At 46.1% G+C, this 24,450-nt stretch overlaps 1 protein-coding gene across 7 annotated transcripts in view; it reads left to right on the forward strand.

Moving 5' to 3' along the window:
* The window catches only part of ARHGEF1 (Rho guanine nucleotide exchange factor 1), a 173,291-nt gene that overhangs the window by 73,908 nt on the left and 74,933 nt on the right, over positions 1-24,450 (forward strand). For 6 of the 7 annotated variants that reach the window (XM_068241440.1, XM_068241442.1, XM_068241441.1 and 3 more), the window contains exons 5-8: positions 4,994-5,092; positions 9,116-9,158; positions 14,582-14,687; positions 16,299-16,439. In XM_068241440.1, coding sequence (XP_068097541.1) covers positions 4,994-5,092; positions 9,116-9,158; positions 14,582-14,687; positions 16,299-16,439 — 389 coding nt within the window. Of the gene's footprint in view, positions 1-4,993; positions 5,093-9,115; positions 9,159-14,581; positions 14,688-16,298; positions 16,440-21,570; positions 21,637-24,450 lie in introns of those variants that run through there. The other variant, XM_068241445.1, reaches the window with a different exon arrangement.

A 24,450-nucleotide genomic window follows, 5' to 3' on the forward strand; every position in this document is an offset into this window, starting at 1 on the left:
CCCTGGCTCTAGCCCCTCCCCTTGCCTTGTGTCCTCTCTCATCTGTTACGAGGGAGGAAGTATTCCTCCCTGCTGTGTGTGCTCTCCAGATTTTATTGCAGCCTTTGTTCTAAAGCAAGCAATACTTTACACACCGGCTGTACCCCCCCCCCCCCCCCCACACACACAGACACATACACAGACACACAGACACAGACACACAGACACACACACGCACTCAGACACAGCAGGGAGGGAGAGAGTACAGGCATGCTGAGATGGGTTGCCCAAGGCCGGATTTAAACTTTTTTCATCCTTAGGCCAGGTGTGTTGTGACTCCCCTTCCGTGCAGCATCATCCCTCCTATACCAGGTGCAGCTCCCTCTTCCATGTGTGACATCTGTATACTGCAGCACATCTCTTTATTGAACAGCTCCCTTGGACATTAGCTTCCCTTTTTCATGTGTTGCTCCAACATTGCGGCCGCCTCCTTCGTATGCATCAACCTTCATCAACCTCTTTTTTTTTTTTTTTTTCTTTTTTTTTTTTTTTTTTCTTTTTTTTTTTTTTTATAACCTCGTGTCCCATTGGGCCGTAGACGCTCAAGGCCCGGTCCTTTGTGGCCTTTCCAGAAATCCGGCCCTAGGGCTGCCCCGTATATTTCCTCCCTGCAGACAGTGGTGAGAGGAGGACACAGAGGGATGGGAACCGAGGAATACAGATGCCACCACTGAATCTTGTGCTATTTGTCTGTCTTCGGGACTTGGCCGGCTGCTCAAGTCCTGTCACTCCGCGGCCTAAGGACGAAAAACGTCTGTGGAACACAATGTCTTTGCATATCGGCCTGCCAGATCTTGACGTGGCCAGGCTTTGTGTTCCGGCTGGGACCTATATATTTATATTATCGGGTTTCATTTATTGTGCTTGGAAGGACAGGGGTGGGGTGAATATTAAACATTAGGGATGGTCAATGAGATGCCAATAATTTTGGATTGATGCAGATTTTATGTTCATTTTAAAGAGAATCTGTATTGTTAAAATCGCACAAAAGTAAACATACCAGTGCGTTAGGGGACATCTCCTATTACCCTCTGTCACAATTTCGCCGCTCCCCGCCGCATTAAAAGTAGTCAAAAACAGTTTTAAAAAGTTTGTTTATAAACAAACAAAATGGCACCAACAGGAAGTAGGTTGATGTACAGCATGTCCACACATAGAAAATACATCCATACACAAGCAGGCTGTATACAGCCTTCCTTTTGAATCTCAAGAGATCATTTGTGTGTTTACCTTCTGTCCCCCTGCAGCTGTCATCCACTGAATTCTAGTGACAGGCTGTGAGGCTGATTGTTTCTTCCTGCAGACAGCTCTGCCCTGTCTGTAATTCCTCAGTATGTGTCAGCCAGCTCCTTTCACAGCCTAAAGCAGGCCATACACTGGCTCGATTCACGGCCGTTTCGACAGCAGATCCGATCCTGGGATCGGATCTGCTGCCAATCGCTTGCGCTAAACGCACCCGCCGATCCGATTCCCTCCCGAAATCGGATCGGACCGTCGATCGCGCCGTGCGGGAAATTACCCTCGATCGCCCGGCGGTAGGAGCGCGTCGCTTGCGGCGTACGATTCGGGCCCGATCCGAGCATGTATACATTACCTGAAGCTGGCTCCGGGGTCCTCTTCTCCTCGCTGCACCGCATTTCCGCATCTCCCAGTGTACGCTTATACTTCCTGTGTCACTCCGGTGACCAGGAAGTTGAAATAGAGGGCGCTCTATTTGAACTTCCTGGTCACGGAGTAACACAGGAAGCGCCGGGATGGAGCAAGAACAGCAGTGCGGTGCAGTGCAGAGAAGACGCCCGGGAGCCAGCCTCAGGTAATGTATACGGGGGGGGGGGACAGGCGGCAGGAGCAGCTGAACAGATTGTGATCGGTTTCAGGCTGAAATCGATTCACAATCTGTTTGCAGTAAAGGCAGCCATACGATCCCTATCTGATCAGATTCGATCAGATAGGGATCTGTCAGCTGGTCGATCTAATGGCACATCGACCAGTGTATGGCCACCTTAACAGAGGAGAATTTTTATCCAGCTCTCTTCTCTCACTGATAAGAGAGCAGAGACGCTGCTGGCTTATGTAAATAACACATACACTGGAGTGTGCATAGAAGGGCCTGGAGAGGGGTGTGCATAACAGATCAGCACGGAAGAGTTGGCAGCCTTCCAGACACAGGGCGACAAGTCCGACAGGGGAAAGATACATTGATTTATTACAGAGACGGTGATAGTAGAAAGAGCTGCAGTAAGCCAGAGCATATTAGAATAGGTTTACGAACTTGTAGGAAGGTAGAAAAAAGTATGACATTTTTGTTAGAGTCTCTTTAAGGAACTTTTTTTCAATTTGGAATCACCAGCCCTGCATTTTATTGGCTCAGTCATTAATTTGCATTAAAAAATATGAGCAGCTTGATGGTTCTTACTATGTCTTATGTCTCTTGCCGAATAAATTGTGTGCTCATGTGTATCTCTCTTCCTCTCTCCCTGCTTGCGGATGGTCAGCTTATTACTTAAGGTGTGTTTGCCATTGTCTTTCTAGTAGGCAGATTTGGGGTGTATGCTAAGGGGGGGGGGGGGGGGTCGCTGCCAGGGCATATAAGGTACACATTTACAGGCCTCCAAATGTGTCTGTACACCACTCCCTGCATACCAGCCTTTCTCATTTTCTTATGTTAAAACACATACAAAGGCACATAGAAAGCCCCTGCAACCCCTGCCATTGCTGGGGGGGCTAAGGGGGTCCCGGCTGTCATGAGATGCAGACCGTGGCAGTGGAAGCATCATACATTACCTGTTGTCAGCGGAGCCAGCGACAAGTCCTCTTCTCTCCTCTCTTCAGCTGCACCATACAGTGTTACTCCTTGCAGCTCCCATCTCTGCATGTCTTATAAGTTGGCGCAGGAGGGTCCAGCAAAATTTTTTAAAATTTTTTGTGATGTGATCCGTCATAAGGGTCTTCAAAACAATTGCCCTGGTTTGTCACCAGTCTTTTACCGACGTTTAACGATGGATGCGCGATATTGCGCAGAACACATGATTATCGGTGGAAACGAACAAGGAAGTCTTACCATAGGTATGGACCTTAACCACTTAACGACCAACGTCAACCGATAGGTGGACGCAGGTCGCAGTGGTGTTTTCATGGAGCGGCCGTTCCATGTCAGTTCACGGAGGATGTCTCCGTGAACAGCCTGTGAGCCTCCGATCGCGGCTCGCAGGCTAAATGTAAACACGCGACGAAGAAATCCCCGCTATTTACAAGGAGATCGGCAACCCCTGGCCTCTGATTGGCCTGGGATCGCCGGCATCTGATAGGCTGAAGCCTATCAGAGGCGGCGCAGGCCGGCGGATCGAACGAAAATAGCCAGCGGCGATCAGACCCCCAACAGCAGGACATACCCCTAGTGGGGAGAAAAGGTGGGGGGGGGAGTCTGGTCACCCTGGCTGCTTGCTGATCTGTGCTGTGGGCTGGAGAGCCCACGCAGCACAGATCTGCGCAAAAAAGCCCGGTCCTTATGTGGTTAAAGAGGAACTTCAGTGAAAATAATGTAATTAAAGTGCTTAATTCTTACAATAATTATGTATAAATTATTTAGTCAGTGTTTGCTAATAGTAAAATCTTTTCTCTCCCTGATTTACATTCTGACATTTATCACATGGTGACATTTTTACTGCTGGCAGGTGATGTCACTGGAAGGAGATGCTGCTTGCTTTTTTTTGGCAGTTGGAAACAGCTGTTATTTCCCACAATGCAACAAGGCTCCCACAGTGTGATGTCAGGACCTCAGAGCTGAGAGGCACTGACATCACGCTGTGGGAGGGGTTTCACCACCAAATCAGCCATACAGAGCCCCTGATGATCCGGTAATGAAAAGGAATAGATTTGTCATGGGAAAGGGGGTAACAGCTACTGATTGGGATGAAGTGCAATTTTTGTTTATGGATTCTCTTTAACAACATCTTCTAAAATTTTGTCAACATCATTAGTGATCAATGCCATGCAATTAATTCCAAGTTAATGTAGGATTATGTACATCTTTTTATGCAACATTTTATATATAAAAGAGGAAAAATAGATCAACTGAATCCTACCAAAGTGGAATTTGACTGGTCAACTTTGAAGCTGTATACATTTGCCTACAAAATTTGCATCCCTAATGACAAATGCTGCTGTCCCTGAGCTGTTTTTCCCGTTGAAGGGTGCCTCCCACTTGTCCTCCCCTTTTTCCTAAGAGCAGAACAGTCTGCTTAAAAGATGGCTCAGCAGCATCTCTGTACAGCAATTATTCCTAAACTGTCACCCAGAATGATAGCTTGTTTTGAAAATGAATGTGTACGTGACTTCAAAGAGAGCCTGTCACAACTGTGTATTTAGTACAATCTGAACTTGAATCCAGTGAGGAAGATCTGTTTCCTCTTTTGCATCTGCCTGGTTTGCATTATTAGTATAGTGGGAACAGTTTTGGAAGGAAAAGGTTGCCTTCTCTGTCTACTGCCTTAGCTCATTACTGATTAGATAATGCTTAAAAAACTGCCTTCAAGAATACACCAACAAAAGCTACTGTCTTTGTTTAGTGAGCATATTGACTTCTTCTGAACGCAACTGATTGAAATCTATGCCCTGTTTGAAGCCTGCTATCCCTGCCAGGTCATAGATTTCCCATCTCTACGCGCTATCATCACTCCTCACCACATAAGTCACCTGAGAGGATCAAGGGACCGATCTTTGGTAAATGATAGAACCTGTAGGAAAGTGTGTGGTCATCGAGGCACGCTAGAGGCCACGTCATCTGAAAACAACCACAGTTGTAGGCCTGTGTGGAGGTATCTGTGTGTGGTTGATGATAGCAGTCTTGTGACCTGAAATGCAGCAGGTGGACCTCTCAAGGTCTTCTGGTATCAGCTGTTGGTGTTCAGCTTTATTTTCCTTTCTCTCAATATGTCCTTTCTCCCATTTGTAGCTCTGCTTCCTCCATGTGGAGATCTTAAGGACCCTCGCAGCCAAAGAGGCAAAGAAGTTCTTTGTGGATTTCTTCAACACGTTTCTCATGAAGGGTGCAGTAAGTATCAAGCTGCAAAATGTAGTTTAAAATGTATTGTATTGACAGTTTGCACCACATTCAAACAAGACAGGTCTTCACCCTGTTGGTACAAGGGGTTGGTTCCCGCACGCTCCCAGAGCATTGCCGAGGTGCTGTTCCATCTCTCTTGAATTTTGTATTGAGTTTCGCACCTCTGCTTCCAAAAACGCCCTCAGAATTTAAAGGACCATTGTAGTGCAATTTTGACATGCGTCTACCTTATACAAGAAATAGCACCAGGAAACATTCCAAAATTTACTTTGTGCTCATACATTTCAAACTACCATAGCTGGTGGTATGTGTAAGCATAGCCGCTGATTGAGACCGGGACCCTGCTATTTATTTGGTGGCTTTCACCTGCTGCTGATGCATCATCTTCACCACTGTATCTGAGGATCTCTTAATGCTCACAATTACCTATGCCTCTAATTCTAAAGATGTCCATACATCAGAAGACGGAACTCTAATTGTTCTTTGGGTTCAAAATCTGATCAGGGAGAGATCTGTTGCCTTCCCATATATCACAGGCCTATTCCCGATTGATTTCGGCCTTGTGATGCTGCATCCGCCACCTCACTGCCCACCTGCATCCGCCACCTCACTACCCCCCTGCATCCGCCACCTCACTGCCCCCCTGCATCCGCCACCTCACTGCCCCCCTGCATCCGCCACCTCACTGCCCCCCTGCATTCGCCACCTCACTACCCCCCTGCATCCGTCACCTCACTACCCCCCTGCATCCGCCACCTCACTACCCCCCTGCATCCATCACCTCACTACCCCCCTGCATCCATCACCTCACTACCCCCCTGCATCCATCACCTCACTACCCCCCCCCCCCTGCATCCGCCACCTCACTACCCCCCTGCATCCGCCACCTCACTACCCCCCTGCATCCGCCACCTCACTACCCCCCCCCCCCCCTGCATCCGCCCCCTCACCACCCCCCCCCCTGCATCCATCACCTCACTACCCCCCCCCCCCCCCCCTGCATCCGCCACCTCACTACCCCCCTGCATCCGCCACCTCACTACCCCCCTCCTGCATCCGCCACCTCACTACCCCCCTGCATCCACCACCTCACTACCCACCATAAATCAAAAAACTGCATAACCGCCCCTGTCAGATCTGTGACCAGTCTAAGCAAATGATTTTTTTTCCCTATTTCTTAACCCATTCACGTTCCGTCGTTTTCACGTGAGAAATGTTCACCTCCCATTCATTAGCCTATAACTTTATCACTACTTATCACAATGAACTGATCTATATCTTGCTTTTTCCGCCACCAATTAGGCTTTCTTTGGGTGGTACATTTTGCTAAGAGCCACTTTACTGTAAATGCATTTTAACAGGAAGAATAAGAAAAAAATGGAAAAATTCATTATTTCTCAGTTTTCAGCCATTATAGTTTTAAAATACATGCCTCCATAATTAAAACTCACGTATTGTATTTGCCCATATGTCCCGGTTATTACACCGTTAAAATTATGTCCCTATCACAATGTATGGCGACAATATTTTATTTGGAAATAAAGGTGCATTTTTTCCGTTTTGCATCTATCACTATTTACAATTTTAAAATAAAAAAATATAGAAATATTTCATCTTTACATTGATATTTAAAAAGTTTAGACCCTTAGGTAAATTTTTTTTTTTTTACTGTAATTTTTTTTTTTTATAGTAAACATTTTATTTGGGTAGTTTTGGGAGGGTGGGAGGTAAACAATAGATTTATAATGTAAATGTGTGTTAATTTTTATTTATTTTTTTACTTTCAGTTGTAGTATTACTTTTTGGCCACAAGATGGCGGCCATGAGTTTGTTTACATGACGTCACTCTAAGCATAACACACGCTTAGAGCGACGCATGGGGGAGGTGACAGCCAGAAAAAGCACAGCTTCCGAGAGAAGCTGTCGCCTTTTTCAGCGGAGGAGAGCAATCAGTGATCGGGCACCATAGCCCGATTCACTGATTGCCTGGCTAACGAACCGCGGCCAGGACGTAGTTTCCAGGGCTGTGAAGTCGGAGTCGTGGAGTCGGGCAATTTTGGGTGCCTGGAGTCGGAGTCGGGAAAAAATGCACCGACTCCTAATGAATTTGTAACTGTAATTAAAATAGAAAATATGATAAAATGTTCTATTTCTCAGATCTTCGTCATTAAAAATAATGTATATGTACAGTATATATACAGTAATAGCTGTGCTTAGTCCTCAAAAATGAAATAAACCAATCAAAATTAGTTACTTGTGCTTCTTCAATAAAGCAGTCCCCATATTTTTAAGGTCAGATATACATATCTGATTGTGACTGTATATATGATGTGTATACAGGAATCTCTTATATATACTAAATAACATCTATGCTGTAAGAATAAAGCCTGATGTGTAGCTGTGTCACTAATAGAGATGGTCAACGAGATGGAAATAATTCTGCATTGATGCTGATTTATGCAAATGTATGCACTCCCTTTGCTGATGAAATCAAATAATTTGATATGTTGTTAAAATTTGGTTTGGTGACTACAAATTAAAGGGTAACTGAGAGGGATGAAAAGTAAAGTTTTATACATACCTGGGGCTTCCTCCAGCCCCCTTCAGGCTAATCAGTCCCTCGCTGTCCTCCACCACCCGGATCTTCTGCTATGAGTCCTGGTAATTCAGCCAGTCAGCGCTGTCCGGCCGCATGCCGCTCCCATAGCCAAGAACATTCTGCTCCTGCGCAATAGTGCTGCACAGGTGTAGTATGCTCCTGGCGACGAAGTGTGTACATGTGTACTACGCCCGACTGGCTCAAGTACCTGGACTCATAGCAGAAGATCCAGGTGGTGGAGGAGGACAACGAGGGACTGATTATCCTGAAGGCGGCTGGAGGAAGCCCCAGGTATGTATAAAACTTTAATTTCATCTGTCTCAGGTTTACTTTGTTACACAGTAGTACTATACTCTACATATGCACTCCCCACAGAGCTGCAGGGAATCCACTGAGAATGCTGTGCACATTGAACACAGAGGTGTTGTCTGTTTACAATCTCCTCATTCCCCTGCAGAGTACCTGCACATCATTCTTACATGTACCCACACTTACATTGCCTAGGGCCTGATAGATGTTCTTTGTTCCGGTCTGTACCTTTTACAAGTACTCTTACCAAGGACTAGTTTTAGTCTAAAGGGAATAAATATAGTAGTCTACATATCCTTCTCACTTCAGTTGTCTTGTAAAATTCCTAAGCGTTGGCAGTTAAGAGACGAATTTCATGTTACATACTTTTAATCAACAAAATTGTAATATGCAAATTAGAGGAGTCGGAGTCGGTGGAATCCTAAACTGAAGAGTCGGAGTCGGTGGATTTTTGGACCGACTCCACAGCCCTGGTAGTTTCTACGTCCAGGAACCAAAATAGGTTAATATTCCTGTTAAAATGGATTTAGAATAAATTAATTCTTAGCAAAATGTATCACCCACAGAAAGCCTAATTGGTGGCGGAAAAAACAAGATATAGATCAATTCATTGTGATAAGTAGTGATAAAGTTGTTGGCAAATGAATTGGAGGTGAAAGTTGCTCAGATGCAAAAAAATAAACAACCCTGTAGGCTGAAGTGGTTAACTCTGTAATTCCTCTTATTTGTGTGTGTTTACATGTATTATACATTTTTAGATTTTCAGGATAGTGGATATTGGATAGTAGATAGTGGATAGTGTTTAATTAACAATTTGGCCTGCGATTTAGACTATGTTTTAGATTTTGGCCCCTTACATGATTGAGTTTGACGCCCCTGCTCTAAACAGTTTGGGCTCGGACCATCCCCTTGCAGTGTATTTTTGCTTAGACTGGTCTGAAAGTGACGAGAGTTCTTGTACAAACAGCATCCCCAGGATAAAGCTCTTAGTGCATTGTTATTGAGTGACTCCACATTCCTGGCTGTCTGCAGCTCTCTGCAGAACAGGAATTGCCCCCCTCTCATGGAATGACAAAGACATGTTCTGTTTTTTCTCCCTATAGATTTTGCGAGTACCGATCCCCAGTAACGTCGCCTTTGACCTAGGTGAGTTCTGTTGTTCTGCTACACACCCTACCTGCGATCCTGCTGTCTATAACGCCACGCCTCACTGTGTACAGCATCTACCACAGATAGGCCGCTACTCACAGCAGCCTGATGGATCCACTCACAGCAGCCTGATGGATCCACAGCAGCCTGATGGATCCACGCTTTCATCTGTCACTGGGAACACACATCAATGCTAGCCACTGTTTATTGTTATTGTACTCATCGGGCTCCACCTGTCACGTTATTAAAGGTGTAAATTAAAGGCTTGTGAAAAAAATGCTACCCACCCCTCACTGACAGCACTGCCTGTCCCTTCACAACAGTCCCATATCATTACAGAGAGCAGAGCCTGTCTGATCACTAGACACAAGGAACATTATGGCCAGTGCAGATTATCCATTCACCAGAGGCCAGTGACCTCATGGGGAATGCTGCCTATCAACTCAGCGGAGACTAGAATGCTGCCTGTTGTTTCATTACATGCCAGTGACAACACAGAGGATGCAGCCAGGAGCCATGTGTTTACTACAGGCCAGTGACCTCACTGAGAATGCAGCCTATCCATTCACTAGAGACCAGTGACATCACTGAGAATGCAGCCTATCTATTTACTAGAGACCAGTGACCTCACTGAGAATGCAGCCTATCCATTCACTAGAGACCAGTGACATCACTGAGAATGCAGCCTATCCATTCACTAGAGACCAGTAACATCACTGAGAATGCAGCCTATCCATTTACTACAGGCCAGTGACATTGCTGAGAATGCAGCCTATCCATTCACTAGAGGCCAGTGACATCACTGAGAATGCAGCCTATCCATTTACTAGAGGCCAGTGACATTGCTGAGAATGCAGCCTATCCATTCACTAGAGGCCAGTGACATCACTGAGAATGCAGCCTATCTATTTACTAGAGGCTAGTGACATTGCTGAGAATGCAGCCTATCCATTCACTAGAGGCCAGTGACATCACTGAGAATGCAGCCTATCCATTCACTAGAGACCAGTGACATCACTGAGAATGTAGCCTATCCATTCCCCCGAGACCAGTGACATCACTGAGAATGCAGCCTATCCATTCACTAGAGGCCAGTGACATCACTGAGAATGCAGCCTATCTATTTACTAGAGGCCAGTGACATTGCTGAGAATGCAGCCTATCCATTCACTAGAGGCCAGTGACATTACGGAGAATGCAGCCTATCCATTTACTAGAGGCCAGTGACATTGCTGAGAATGCAGCCTATCCATTCACTAGAGGCCAGTGACATCACTGAGAATGTAGCCAATCCATTCACTAGAGAACAGTATCATTACTGAGATCACAGCCTATCCATTCACCAGAGGCCAGTGACATCACTGAGATCACAGCCCATCCATTCACTAGAGGCCAGTGACATCACTGAGATCACAGCCTATCCATTCACTAGAGGCCAGTGACATCACTGAGATCACAGCCTATCCATTCACTAGAGAGCAGTGACATAACTGAGATCACAGCCTATGCAGTCACTACAGGCCAGTGACATCACTGAGATTGCAGCCTATACAGTCACTACAGGTCAGTGACATCACTGAGATTGCAGCCTATCCATTCATACCAGTCTTGTTGGCACTGATGATTATGCTGCTGTGTGCTTAAAACTGTAAACATATATAGCAGTAATTTTCTGTTGGGAAATAGGAAGTGTCTTGCTGCACATATATTTCCTCCTTCATGTCATGCCTGTTTCTCCCACTTTGATCTTTTGTAGTATTTGTAACCATTTCATCTGCCAGTCGGCTCTTTCAGCTATTGGTGTAACTGCAGACGTCCCTGTATTCCTGTGGTGAGAACAGACTGTGTATCTTGTTCTTGTTGCTGCACAAAGGCAAATCACTTCCTGCAGAGATGCTGTGAGACTGATAAGCTCTGCACATGCTTTTCCTGTCCCCTCCCTTTCATAACTTTCAGCAAACTTTTCTCCATTGCTCCAGAGACCTCTAATGGCCACTAGCAGTACTGCTTCCTTCACATGTCACATTCACTGAGGAAAAAAATGTGAATTTTCTAAAGCATTGTATACATGGGCGTAACTAGAAATCACTGGGCCCCCCTGCAAAACTTTGGATGGGGCCCCCTTCCTCTGCACACTTAATAGGGACAGTCTGCAAATCTTCGTCTACAAAACTTTGTATGATTCATTATCCATAGCTGAGCAGATGCAGTCATTAGAAAAATTGTGCAGAGAGCAGAAAGCTTTTTCTCTCCTTGCCCTTAGTTGTCAGTCTCTCAGGTCAGGGCCCCCTGTGGCTTTTGGGCCCCCCTGGGGCTGCATCCCTTGCAGGGTCTATTGTTACGCCCCTGCATGCTAGATCAAACTCGACTGGGACGGACAATAATGATCTCCTCTGCTGAGGATATAGAGTGTGTGCAGCAGCCGCTTTATGCCTTCCGACATCTCGGCCATCGATCACCTTGGCGAACCGATTTCTCACACCTCGTCCTGACCTCCACTTGGCATCAGTCACTCACCACTCCATCTACCCTCCTCCCCCTGCAAATGCCTCTGTACAGCCTTGGCACGGCAGTGTCGCCCTAGTGATTGAGCCCGGACCTCTGCTGGGCAACATGCACCATGCGTCTGTACAAGGATTTAGGGTTAGCTGCCATCAAGGTGCTTCAAATTCCTTTACAAATAGGCATGCATAATCTTACTCATCATTCTAATACTGCTTTTCAATCAAGTCTTAAAGTGGCCATACATCAGTAGATCTGGCAGCCGATCGACCATCAGATTTCATAATTATCGAATATGATGAAAATCGGGGCCGCCAAGAGCCCAATCAACAATTCAACAAATTTTGTGGCAAAATTGGTCGCATGTATCGATTGGACATGCAGGGAAATCTTGGGCCAACATGCTCGATTGATCGATTAATCACAAACAATGAATGAGATGGAAACCCCTGGTTGTGGCCCCCCCACCCCCGGGGCCCGTCCATGAATACTTTACCTGTCAGTGTCACTGCTGGGTCAGCACTCTTCTTCCTTATTTGCGCCCCACGTAGTTGCTGGCATATTGCACATGGGGCGTGAGTGACATCACAACACACGCCCCACATGCAATAAATCGGTAACCATGTAAGGCGCTATTGAGGAAGGACACCCACAGGTACAGTATTAATGCACGGGCACCAGTGGAGTACATCTGCATTTTGGGGGACGTTGCCGGGGGAGATGAGGCGACGTCACAGAGGCTGTTTCTTGAAAGATTTCATGCTGAAATGGATCGGAAATCAGCCTGCGGTTTATGGGGGCCAACCGATCTCTCTCCGATCCGTTCCAAACGGAGAGAGATCGTTCTCTTGGTTGGTCGGCTGCCAAAATCGCTTGATGTATGGCCAACTTTACCGGGAAAGGTAAAGGATAGCTGCCTAAGTGCCTAATGCATAATGTGCTTTCTGAGTTCAGTGCTGATAACAGACACTCTCCTGCTGGAGTCCCTGCCACTGTGATTGTCCTGTCTATTCCTGGCTGCCCTTTTGTTGACAGGTGTCTGTTGTCACAGCAATGAGCTGTAGCAGTAGACTAGGCATGCTCAACATTCTGACACTGAACTCAAAACTCTACGTTTATAAAGCAGACCGGTCATAGATGACAGTGACATTTGTACATGAACACAATGGGGTGCTGAAGAGCTCATTAAAATAGAGAGCATAATCTGCTCCAATAAGTTAGCTACGCCATCAGAACTTCTAGGGACAGACAGTTATTGGCTAGTTTCTTAATAGATTCTGTATAACTTTCCTCGGATGTTTATCAGCTACAGTTGAGCCCCTTTATAGTAAACTACAAGGGCCCAGGAAAACTATAGGGTGGGCCATTTACAAACAAACACAAACAAAAAACATTTATATCGCGCTTTTCTACTGGCGGACTCAAAGCGCCAGAGCTGCAGCCACTAGGACGCGCTCTATAGGCAGGAGCAGTGTTAGGGAGACTTGCCGAAGATCTCCTACTGAATAGGTGCTGGCTCACTGAACAGGCAGAGCCGAGATTCGAACCAAAGTCTCCTGTGTCAGAGGCAGAGCCCTTAACCATTACACTATCCAGTTACAGTTTATATGGATACACTTTAATAAAATGGGAATGGTTGGTGATATTAACTTCCTGTTTGTGGCACATTAGTATATGTGAGGGGGAAACTTTTCAAGATGGGTGTGCGACCATGGCGGCCATTTTTAATCCAACTTTTGTCTTTTCAATCGGAAGAGGGTCATGTGACACATCAAACTTTTTGGGAATTTCTCAAGAAAAACAATGATGTGCTTGGGTTTTAACGTAACTTTATTCTTACATGAGTTATTTACAAGTTTCTGACCACTTATAAAATGTGTTCAATGTGCTGCCCATTGTGTTGGATTGTCAATGCAACCCTCTTCTCCCACTCTTCACTAGAGTTGGGCGAACAGTTCGGCTGTGTTAGCCGAACTGCAGCCGAACTGTTCGGCTGCCCAAGCTGTCATTTAGTTGTGTCTCTCACTACTTCCGGGTCGCAATGACGTCACACACATGCGCAGAGAGTGCCCGGCAACGGGAGGGCGATTTAGGACGCGCTCCGCCGGGCCAGCGCAGACGTACTACTCCGGGTCATTGCGACCCGGAAGTAGTAAGAGACACAACTAAATGACAGCTTGGGCAGCCGAACAGTTCGGCTGCAGTTCGGCTAACACAGCCGAACTGTTCGCCCAACTCTACTCTTCACACACTGATAGCAACACTGCAGGAGAAATGCTAGCACAAGCTTCCAGTATCTGTAGTTTCAGGTGCTGTTCCAGAGTGAAATGCACTATAAATGTCTTTTTTTTCCTATTTTGCTGTCACTTACAGAAGGTAGTAACAATCTGACAGATTTTGAACTAGTCCATCTCCTCAACATGGGGGATTCTCAGATTTTTTTTTTTATCTTCAAAAGCACTTTCTGAGTGACAGCTTCTCAGTCCAACTGGCAAAACTCTGTGTGAACTAGTAGGAAGGGTGTCTGGCATCTTTGTATAGATCCTTTTCATGGGGTTGCTGTTGTCAAAAATAAAGGAAATACTTAGAATCCCGCCCATAAGGAGATGGACTAATCCAAAACTTGTCAGATGTGCCACATTTTTACTGCCTACTGTACGTGACCGCAATATAGGAAGAAAGTCATTTATAGCGCATTTTACTCTGGGAGAAATGCCCTTCCTATAAGTACGTGTGCATGTATTTTACATAATTACATTTCTAAAGATGAGATCCGGATTTGGATTGGATGCCAGGCCTGACACAGGCATCTTTGCTTGTGCTTTTATAGAATCCTCCTATTGCGGTTGTAGAAAGTTATTGGTTCATCCGAGCCGTGAAGTTTATTTGACTTTTGTCTCAACCTTTATATGCTGCAGATCGTACAAAGATAGACCTCATCCAGGATGATCAACTGAAGAAACATCTACAGGAGATTCAGAGTCACCAGTTTCCTGAGATATGTAGACAGCTGGAAGACTTCAGGTAACGTCCAGAACCATATTACATGAATTGTGGATATTGGGCAGACTTCATTGCATTTTAAAGTCTGCAGTAGATTGGCAGATCCTTGACTAGAGATGGCAAGTGAGATCTTAATAATATCACCTTGCATGCAAATTGTATGCAGCTCAGAATAAAAAAGAAACCTGCAATGCCCCCCCCCCCCCCCCCCCAAAAAAAAAAGTTTCTTTCACCTTGGGCTTCTGCCAGCCCCCTGCAGCTGCCCTGTGCCTGCCCCGTTACCAAACGATCTTCCGGTCCCCCGCCATGGCTAAGTTTGCCATCCACTGCATTCTTATTCACGTTCCACTCGTCGGGAACGTCCTGCACAGGCGCAGTACAAGGTTTTCTCATACTGCACCTGCGCAGGACGCTCACAGCAACAGGAGCGCAAACGAGGACACACTCGGCCAGGGCGTAGGCGCAGTGGGCGTCGTCCTGCAAGTCAGCGGTAACGAAACTGAGCTGCGGCGGGGGACTGGAGGATCATTTGGTAACGTCACGGGCACAGGGCGGCTGCAGGGAGCTGGCAGGAGCCCCAGGTAAGTGAAACTCTCTTTTGTTGGAACATTAAAGGTTTCCCTTAAAGGACTTCCGAGGCCAGACATGCAAAAATGGATCATTTTACCGTGGAGTATAAATAAAATTGTTGTTTGACTGTTGATGCCACAGTCCTTCCTTTGTTTGCTTTGTCTGCATGGATGGCAGAGGTCCACCACTGCCCCATCGGTTTTAAGCTCGTTTAAGTGACTTTTATTCTATTGGCACCTCTGGAAAGCTTCTACATACGGATCATTACCTGAGTGCTTTTTAAACCCATGGAGGAAGCCATCGGCACCCTCCGTTCATCTCTGCCGCAATTATTCACTTAGAACTGGCCCCAGGTCGGGTCCCGACCCCACAGCACGGGTCGTTTCATTATTCCCCTCCAAAGATGGCCGCCGAGCTGAGCTGCGGCTACGCAGTACCCATTGATGCGAGTGAGGCTGCTCTCAGCCCTCCTCCAGCCACGCCCGATGGACGCACAGGAGGACGCGGGGAGCGAGTACGCGGCTGGAGGAGGGCTGAGAGTACTGCGCAGCCGCGGCTCAGCTTGGCGGCTATCTTTAGAGGGGAGTAATGAAACGACCCGTGCTGTGGGGTTGGGACCCGACCTGGGACCAGTTCTAAGTGAATAATTGCGGCAGAGATGAACGGAGGGTGCCGATGGCTTCCTCCATGGGTTTAAAAAGCACTCAGGTAATGATCTATTTTTGCATGTCTGGCCTCGGAAGTCCTTTAAGTCCGTACAAATAGTCAAGAAGCACATTTGATTGGCCCAATTCAAGGCTACATGTAGGTAGCATTAAGATTGCAAACTATTTGCGCTCAATTGATCACACTTAAGAGCTGTTGTAGAGCATGCTGCAAGCGGCTGCCAGGAGCCCCCTTGCTCACCCCCCTCACCTCCCCATAGTGCTCAGCACTTAACTGGTATAAACTGTCGCCTGAAATTATATCAAACAATGTAGTTTTCGATTTTAGTGTGAATGCTCTCAGATAAGGTGGCGATGAGACTATTGCTTACCAACTCACTCTTGCATTTCTCTGCAGGGCTAAACGGGTGCTGGGTATGACGCCGGGGGAGGCGGAGCTTAGGGAACTGGAGTCGTACCGGACCAATGACCGCTACATCCTACAATCCAAAGAGAAGCAGCTGGCAGAGCGACTGCTGGCGAAGCTGGACGATATGCAGTGAGTCTAGATATACCTTAACTTGCAATGTAGGGGTGACGGTAATATAAAAAAATTAAGATTATTGACTATTATTGCAGTCATGGACACATTATCTAGTTATTGTATTATTGTAATATTTCATCATTTTGTCATGAATGCGGCTGCCAGGCTCATCTACTTCACCCAACTCTCATCAACTGCTTCCAACTACTCAGCCTGGCCTACAAGTCCATCCACCCAACCTCCTCCTTGTACATCTCAGATCTCCTACAGAAATATTCCCCTAATCGCTCTCTCTGCTACTCTTAAAGGGAATCTGAAGCGAGTAAAATTATTTAAAATAAACACATGACATAGCTGCAAATGAATATTACATGCTAACCTCACCGTCAGTTCCTCCCAGAAGCTCACCATTTTCTTCTTACAGTGATCCCTTCCAGTTCTGACAATATTTTGTCAGAACTGAAATATACCAGTTGCTGTCAGTTATGTATCAGCAGCTGTCAGTTACAACTGAATGTGCAAGGTAATGTCCATGCATCGCTTTGGTTCACGTAGGCGATATTACGGTTTAACAGTGGGCTGACCATCAAGCTGTTATGGGGTATTGGCCATTTTTAAAATGGCGGACGGAGAATTCCATTGATCACAGTGGACAAATAGGCAAGAGAGGAGAAAGAGCTTGAGGGGCGGACTACAAAGGAGGTAAGTGTGACTTGTGTATGGTTATTTTTACTTTTTATTTTCAGTTCAGGTTCTCTTTAAGGTACCCATACATCAGGCAACTTGGCAGCCGATCGACCATCCAATTTGATTATTATAATCAAATTGGATGAAGATCATTTCCGCCAAGTGCAAGCCTGACCGACCAATTTCGGGACAGACATTCGTTGCTTTGTCTATCGCGCATGCTGCAAAATGTCGGGCCAAAGTTGGATGGTCGGGTTGGATGGTCGGGTGAGTGAGCGACAAGACAACGAAACCCCCGCCGCAATGTATAAATGTGCCCACCGTGTGTATTTATACATTACCTGTCCTGTTGCAGCCTCCGTGCGATGTCCTGTAACCTCCGGGTGGCCATCCGTACATGCTACTGGCGCATAGCATCTGACGGCGGCGTCTGACATCAGACGCCAATCGCCAGTAGCATGTACGGTTAGCCGCCCGGGGGTTACCGGACACCACGGAGGCTGCAACATGACAGGTAACGTATAAATGCACACAGGGGGCCACATTTATACATGGGGGGGCAGTGGCGGTGCGGGAGCAGCAGGTTCAGGCGATTACCTAAAGGTTTCATGCTGAAATCGGGCGGGAATCGGCCTTTAGTGTATGGGCAGAATTGACAAGATACAAATTTATCTCTAATCAGATTCGATTAGAGATAAAAAATTTGTCCCTTTGTCGAATCTGCCCATAATCTTTAGGTCTATGAGCACCTTAAAGGACTTACGAGGCCAACGGTGGAAAAAAAGTGAATTAACTGTATCGTCGTTTTAGGCACGGAGGACGCCGTCCGCACCCTCCGTGCCGATCCGCACTCGCGGCCAGGCGGACTGCGCAGCCGCGGCCAGAGGAAGCGGCCATCTTTCGTGAGGCAGGAGAGCCCGACCCGGGCCGTAGGGTCGGGAGCCGGCCAGGGGGATAATGAGCGCGGGGGCTTGGCGGATCGGCACGGAGGGCGCGGACGGCGTCCTCCGTGCCTGAAACGACGATACAGGTAATTCATTTTTTTTTTTCCACCATTGGCCTCGTAAGTCCTTTAAAGAAAACCTGTGCTGAAAAAAGTTCCCCCTGGGGGGGGGACTTACCTCAGTAGGGGGAAGCCTCTGGACCCTATTGAGGCTTCCCCCATCCTCCTGTGTCCCACGGCGGTCTTGCTGCAGCCCCCGGAACGCACAGGCGACAAATCCGACAGCCTGTGCAATATTTACCTTTTCGGGCTCCAGCGGGGGCGCTGTTGTGGCTCTTCCCACGGAGATAGGCGAAAATAGCCGATCTCCGTCGGGACCGCTGTACTGCGCAGGCGCAGGAGACTTGCGCCTGCGCAGTAGAGCGGCCTGACAGAGATTGGCTAATTTCACCTATCTCCGTGGGAAGAGCGGATACTGTGCCTGCGCTGGAGCCAAAAGGTAAATATTTACATCGCCGCCACTCCGGGAGGATTTTCTCTGCCGCCGTGGGACCGAGAAGGAAGAAAAGCTCTTGATTTTTTTTGGGACAACCGATTGAAATGATCGATTTGGGGGAAAAAGTGGATCTTTTCATTGAATGGTGTGTGGCCACCTTAAAGGATACGTCCAGGCACAAAAAAAACACACAAAATCTACTTACCTGGGGCTTCCTTCAGCCCCTGGCAGCCGTCCTGTGCCCTCACAGAAGCTTCGGTGGCTCCCGGTCTCCTGCGCTGCAGAAGCCGACCTCGCCAGGTTGGGTTCTGGGTCGGCTTCTTGTGTGGGTCACGTGGTAACTCTGATGTCATCAGGACTGAAGTAGTCCTGCGCCTGCGCAGTTCACTCCTGATGACGTCAGTGCAACCAAGTGACCCGCGCGGTGGAGTGCACAAAAAGCTGACCTGGCGAAGGTCGGCTTTGTGCGTGGACGTATCATTTTGTGATTACGTTAGCAATTTTTGGTGTGCACTAGCCCTTACTCCCTGTCTAGCATATACAGTATAGGGGATTTTAAAAACACTGTCATGCACTTTTTGAAACTGCCCTAATATGTAAGGGTGATAGTTAAATTTTGATTAAGCAATATAAAAACAGTATTTGTTAAAGACTAATGCTAGGATCACACATGAGATAAAAGTCTTTGGAAGATGAAAGATCACAGACCAATTTTATCACCTTTCCTGTAGAATATAGAACATGCCTACACAGTCTATTCTCAAGCTGAGTACACCCATCAGATAAAAATGTATCTGTCACATAGGTTTGTCAGGGAGGTTAGAAAGACTGATCTCATGCTGATCAGCAAAAACTCGGTATACAAAGGCGCCAGAGTAGAGTAAAACGTTTTAAAAACCGCTTAAAAGGAGAGGGGGATGTTAAGGTGGACTCACCTCCCTCTTACAAAAAAAGAAAACTCACTTGAGTCTCAATAAAATAGAATTGTCAAGTAATTTATTCAACTCCACAAATGCAACGCGTTTCGCGGGCGTGACCCCGCTTCCTCAGGCAAAAATGGGAGCACAACTCAGTGGGTCAAGCAATAAGTTTGAGCGCTCAAACTTATTGCTTGACCCACTGAGTTGTGCTCCCATTTTTGCCTGAGGAAGAACTTTTATCTTCTGTGTACCCAGCTTTAGTATTCAAATTCTGCTGGTCCTCATACTACACACACAAGCAATAGAACACAGCAGTACATGCATCCAGCTACATTTGAAATTGGTCAGCAGGTGCTCGTCAGCCAATCAGGATGCACTGTCATACACCTTTTACCTGCCATACCACATCTAGCAGCCATTAGCATTCAGGTGGGAGGCTTCAGTTGGACGCCATCGCAAGGTTGCGTCGCTAGCAGGACCGCCCCGTGCAGGCATCCCTCCCACAGAGGGGTCCCTCCCTAACCGCTCACCTGTCCGCTATGTCCTAGAGCTGAAAGAAAACGTTTAAAAACACACGATTGGTTCACACGATGGCCAGGGGCCCCGGACCTCTCTCACTGGCCGGGGCCCCAAGGCCAACACGTGATACCTGGAGGGGAGTGCAGGTGGGCCTGGACCTCTCACACCCAGGCTCTGGACCTCTCACATCCAGAAAACCCACCAACACTGCCTCCATACTGAATGCTAAATTCAACACACACAAGCAATAGAACACAGCAGTACATGCATCCAGCTACATTTGAAATTGGTCAGCAGGTGCTCGTCAGCCAATCAGGATGCACTGTCATACACCCTTTACCTGCCAATTTTACTACATGTGGGTGGTAAAATTGGTCAGCGATTGGACTATTATAATTCAAAATATGTACTTGGCTTTATGCTGGTTGATTGATTCTTTAAAGGGGCACTATGGCAAAAATTTTTAAAAATATGTGCATGCATATACAAATAAGTTTTTTTTCAGAGGAAAATTAGCCATAAATGACTCTTCTCCTATGTTGCTGTCACTTACAGTAGGTAGTAGAAATCTGACAGAATTTACAGGTTTTGGACTATTCCATCTCTTCATAGGGGATTCTCAGCAAGGCTTTTATTTTTTATAAAGATATTCCCTAAAAAGGATTTAAACAATGATGCTGGCCAGCTTCCCTGCTCGCTACAGTTTTTTGGCAGTTGGACAGAGCAGCTGCCATTCACTAAGTGCTTTTGAAAAAAAAATAATTCCTTGAGAATCCCCTATGAAGAGAAGGACTAGTCCAAAACCTATCGGTAATGTCAGATTTCTACTACCTACTGTAAGTGACAGCAACATAGGAGAAAAGTCATTTATGGCTCATTTTACTCTGGAAAAAACGTACTTCTTATTTGTCTATGTTTGCACTTATTTTAAATTTTACAATTTTTCGCCATAATGCCCCTTTAAATGCCTATTTTTTCAAGTGTTTTATTCTATTGTTATTTTTTGTATTCTGTTGTACAACACTATGGAAGATGCTGGCGCTATATGAATCAATAAAAATAATACCGTTGATGCAGACTTTATTTCCATGGCTGTTCTGCATCCCTCTTTGTGTAGCACACACTGCTCTCCTTGTTCCATGCTCTGCAGCTATCTGTAGTGCCTGCTCCCATATCGCCTGCTCCAGATGTGTTGCTATGTTTAGCTCCGGTTCACCAGTGGAACAAGCCAGGCTTGGGAATATCAGAACCTCACATTAACCTCTCCCCCTCTGGGACCGGCTCCATGAACAGGACCATGCTTGTCACACAAACCCACCAGCCTTAACACTTTCTCCGGGCCTTGCACAGCTGGGGCAGCGGGGACAAGCCAGGATGTCCATCTGACAAAGAGTTAAGAGGCAGGAAGCAATCTTGGGAAGTGTCTACAATCCATGTTCCCCGCATTTAACATAAAACATATGTCTGTGAGTCTTGCTGTGCGTTGCATCATCCTGCAGCGTGGCCGGGTATATAAGCTGACTGTGCAGCTATTGTCTCCACTCGCTGTCTCTGGACTTGGAGATAACCCGTGCAGCCTCTTGTATCATGATCAACGGGACCAGCAGTGCCACCAATCCCGTACATGCTAGACATGACCCTCTGCGGGTGAGTGATGGGGGCAGGGGGGGGGGGTAGACTGCACAGATAAACATTCAGGGTATTGTATTCAACTTTATCCAGCGGCATTGCAATAATGGAGGCAGAGGCTGGAACTACATTAGAGCCCCTGCAACAGAGGGGATCTATATCAATGATGCACCTTGGACCCACAGCTCCTTACCTATGCCACTGACTGTATTTCCAAGCACAGATATTGCACAGATTATTGCTTTCCATGGAAACAGACAGAAATCCAGTGACTTACAGGTGAATGACAATAATTAAGAATATCGTGCCATAGTCCATTTATTTCAGTAATTCAACATAAAAGGTGAAACTAATATATGAAATCGGAACCCTCTGCAGGTGTTTTGGATGAATTCGCTGATTAGAGTCGGACACTTTGAGCCTAGAATATGGAACATTTTTACAATAGTCTAATGGTCTGAGATTCTGATTTTGGGGTTTCCAGAAGCTGGAAGGCTTAGGGCCCTAACCTGTAAATCATGGTGTTCTTTTTCCACTACGACGCTTCGATTGCGATTCGTTTTTTTGCCGAAACGCGATCGCCATCCTGCGCGATTCTCGACGCAATCGCGTTACAGTCCCGGCGGAACAGTGGAAAAAGGAGCCTGCGTGATTGCAAGCGCAGGTGATTTGCGCTTGTGATCGCGCTTGCTAGTGGAAAAGGGCCCTTAATCATAATTATAACAAGTAAGGACTCTTTTCCACTTTGAAATGCGCGATTGCAATCACGTTTCAATTTCCACCATGCAATTGTGATGGAGCTACTATACTCAGTATAGTAAAGCTCAATCGCATCCAAAACGCGGCAGGACGACGAATGGACTTTTGCACGATATTCTAATTTTTTTTAGTTTCACCTGTAATTGTTTAGATTATATTCTGAAATTGCAATCATCATATAGCTGTATGAGTATTTTAAAGCACACATGTAGTAAGAGGAGTATGGAGGCTCACAGTTATTTCCTTTCAAACACTGCACATTGCCTGGCTGTCCTGCTGATCCTCTGCCTGTAATACTTTTAGCCGTAGACCCTGAACAAGCATGCAGATCAGGTGCCCTGACTGAAATCTGACTGGATTACCTGCATGCTTGTTTCAGGTGTGTGATGCAGACATTACTGATGCAAAAGAGTTCAGCAGGACAGCCAGGCAACTGGTATTGTTTAAAAGGAAATAAATATGCCAGCCTCTACATTATATCCCTTTCACTTTATGTGTACTTTGAGATCAGGACAGGCTGTTGCACTGCACTCTGCAAGATTCATCGCTGAGTGTTCTCTCTTGTTTAAACGCCGTTCTCTGCCTCTTTTGCCGGCCACACACTGGACAATGTGATCTGCACGATATCTGGCCAATCGCAGAATTTACCAACAGTACAGACTGGTGAAGCAGATGTGTTGTGAACTGTCACTGTCACAACATTGTGACAGTTGTAAACAGCCAATCAGGTGCTAAAAAAAGAACATAGCTTGTTAGCTGCACAGGGCAACTTGTTCAAACTTATCACAACAAAACCTTGCTGCTGTTCACTGCATATTTCCTGCCGCCACCACCAGCGCGCAGATATACGGTATGTCAGATCAGATCTGCCGGGGTTTGGTCAGGGTCGTCTGCTGCTCTTATCGTAAAAAGAACACTCCCATACAGATGTTTTGTATTAAGTTGTTAATCAGGAAGGATTTGATCTGTGTGGGTTTTTTTTTTTTTTGCTTTGCTTAAAAGTAATATTTACAGATAAGGTGAGAAATAGATAAGAAGAGATAATAAAGCAGATAAGTTGTTTACATTGACCCCCGATGTTCCTTGGCAGCTACTTGACCGCTGACAGTGTCTGTAGTGTAGGTGCTTAGAACAACCAATCAGGTTGTAGCACTTAAAGGAATACTATCGATACCCAAGTGTTCTAAAATGACAATGTGCAAATAATGTCTAAGTAGCTGTGTAAACATTTTCCTACTTTTCATGTTAAATATCAGAGGCAAAATCTGTAATTTATTGAGGGTAGGATTTAGCTATATTGGGACAAATCAATTGCAGAAGGGGTGTCTGCTTCAATGCACAGCCAGAGTTGCATATCAGACTACAGAAAGCAAGTATCAAACATATCAAACTCTGAAAGCAAAAACAGTATGAAAAAGCTGTGACAATTAGTTACATTTCCTCTGCTCTCTTCAGACACCTCAGTCAGAAACAGAGCTCCCAACAGCTGCAGCTCCTGTGTCCTGTCTCTCTCTGTCACACACACAGCTACACATAGAGTTAACTGATCAAGTGTGAGGGGAATTTCCCCTCTCCTCATGGCTCAGTCAGCCGTCCGTTTTGGTCAGTAAACTTTGAATGTATTTTGATAACAGTAAACAAAGAAGTTGCTACTAAAATGTATACACCAGTACTTAGCAGCACTTCCCAAACAACTCCTGTGTCAATTGAAAAAAATATGTGAATCGATAGTATTCCTTTAAGGTAGCCATACATCTAGTGATTTGGCTGTACGATCGACCATTCGATTCGATCATTTTATAGAATGGAGAGAGAACCAAGTGTGTTCCAGAATTCCTAACTGATGAAAAGTGGCTGATTTCATGTTGAATCGACCAGCTTAGTCAATCGAGCAGTATGCAAGATATCGATCAATCGCACAGGAATCGGCTACCATTCTCAAGTCACTCGATCGAGTCTGAATCGATTTTTGCAGTCAGAGCATGAAGACACAACATCAGTCAGATCGAATGTGAAGGCGAATCGCCAAGGATATCGTTTGTAGTGCGTGGGTCACTAGTCAATCGACTTTCG

This window comes from Hyperolius riggenbachi, chromosome 6 (assembly GCF_040937935.1).
Source record: "Hyperolius riggenbachi isolate aHypRig1 chromosome 6, aHypRig1.pri, whole genome shotgun sequence".
NCBI lineage: Eukaryota > Metazoa > Chordata > Amphibia > Anura > Hyperoliidae > Hyperolius > Hyperolius riggenbachi.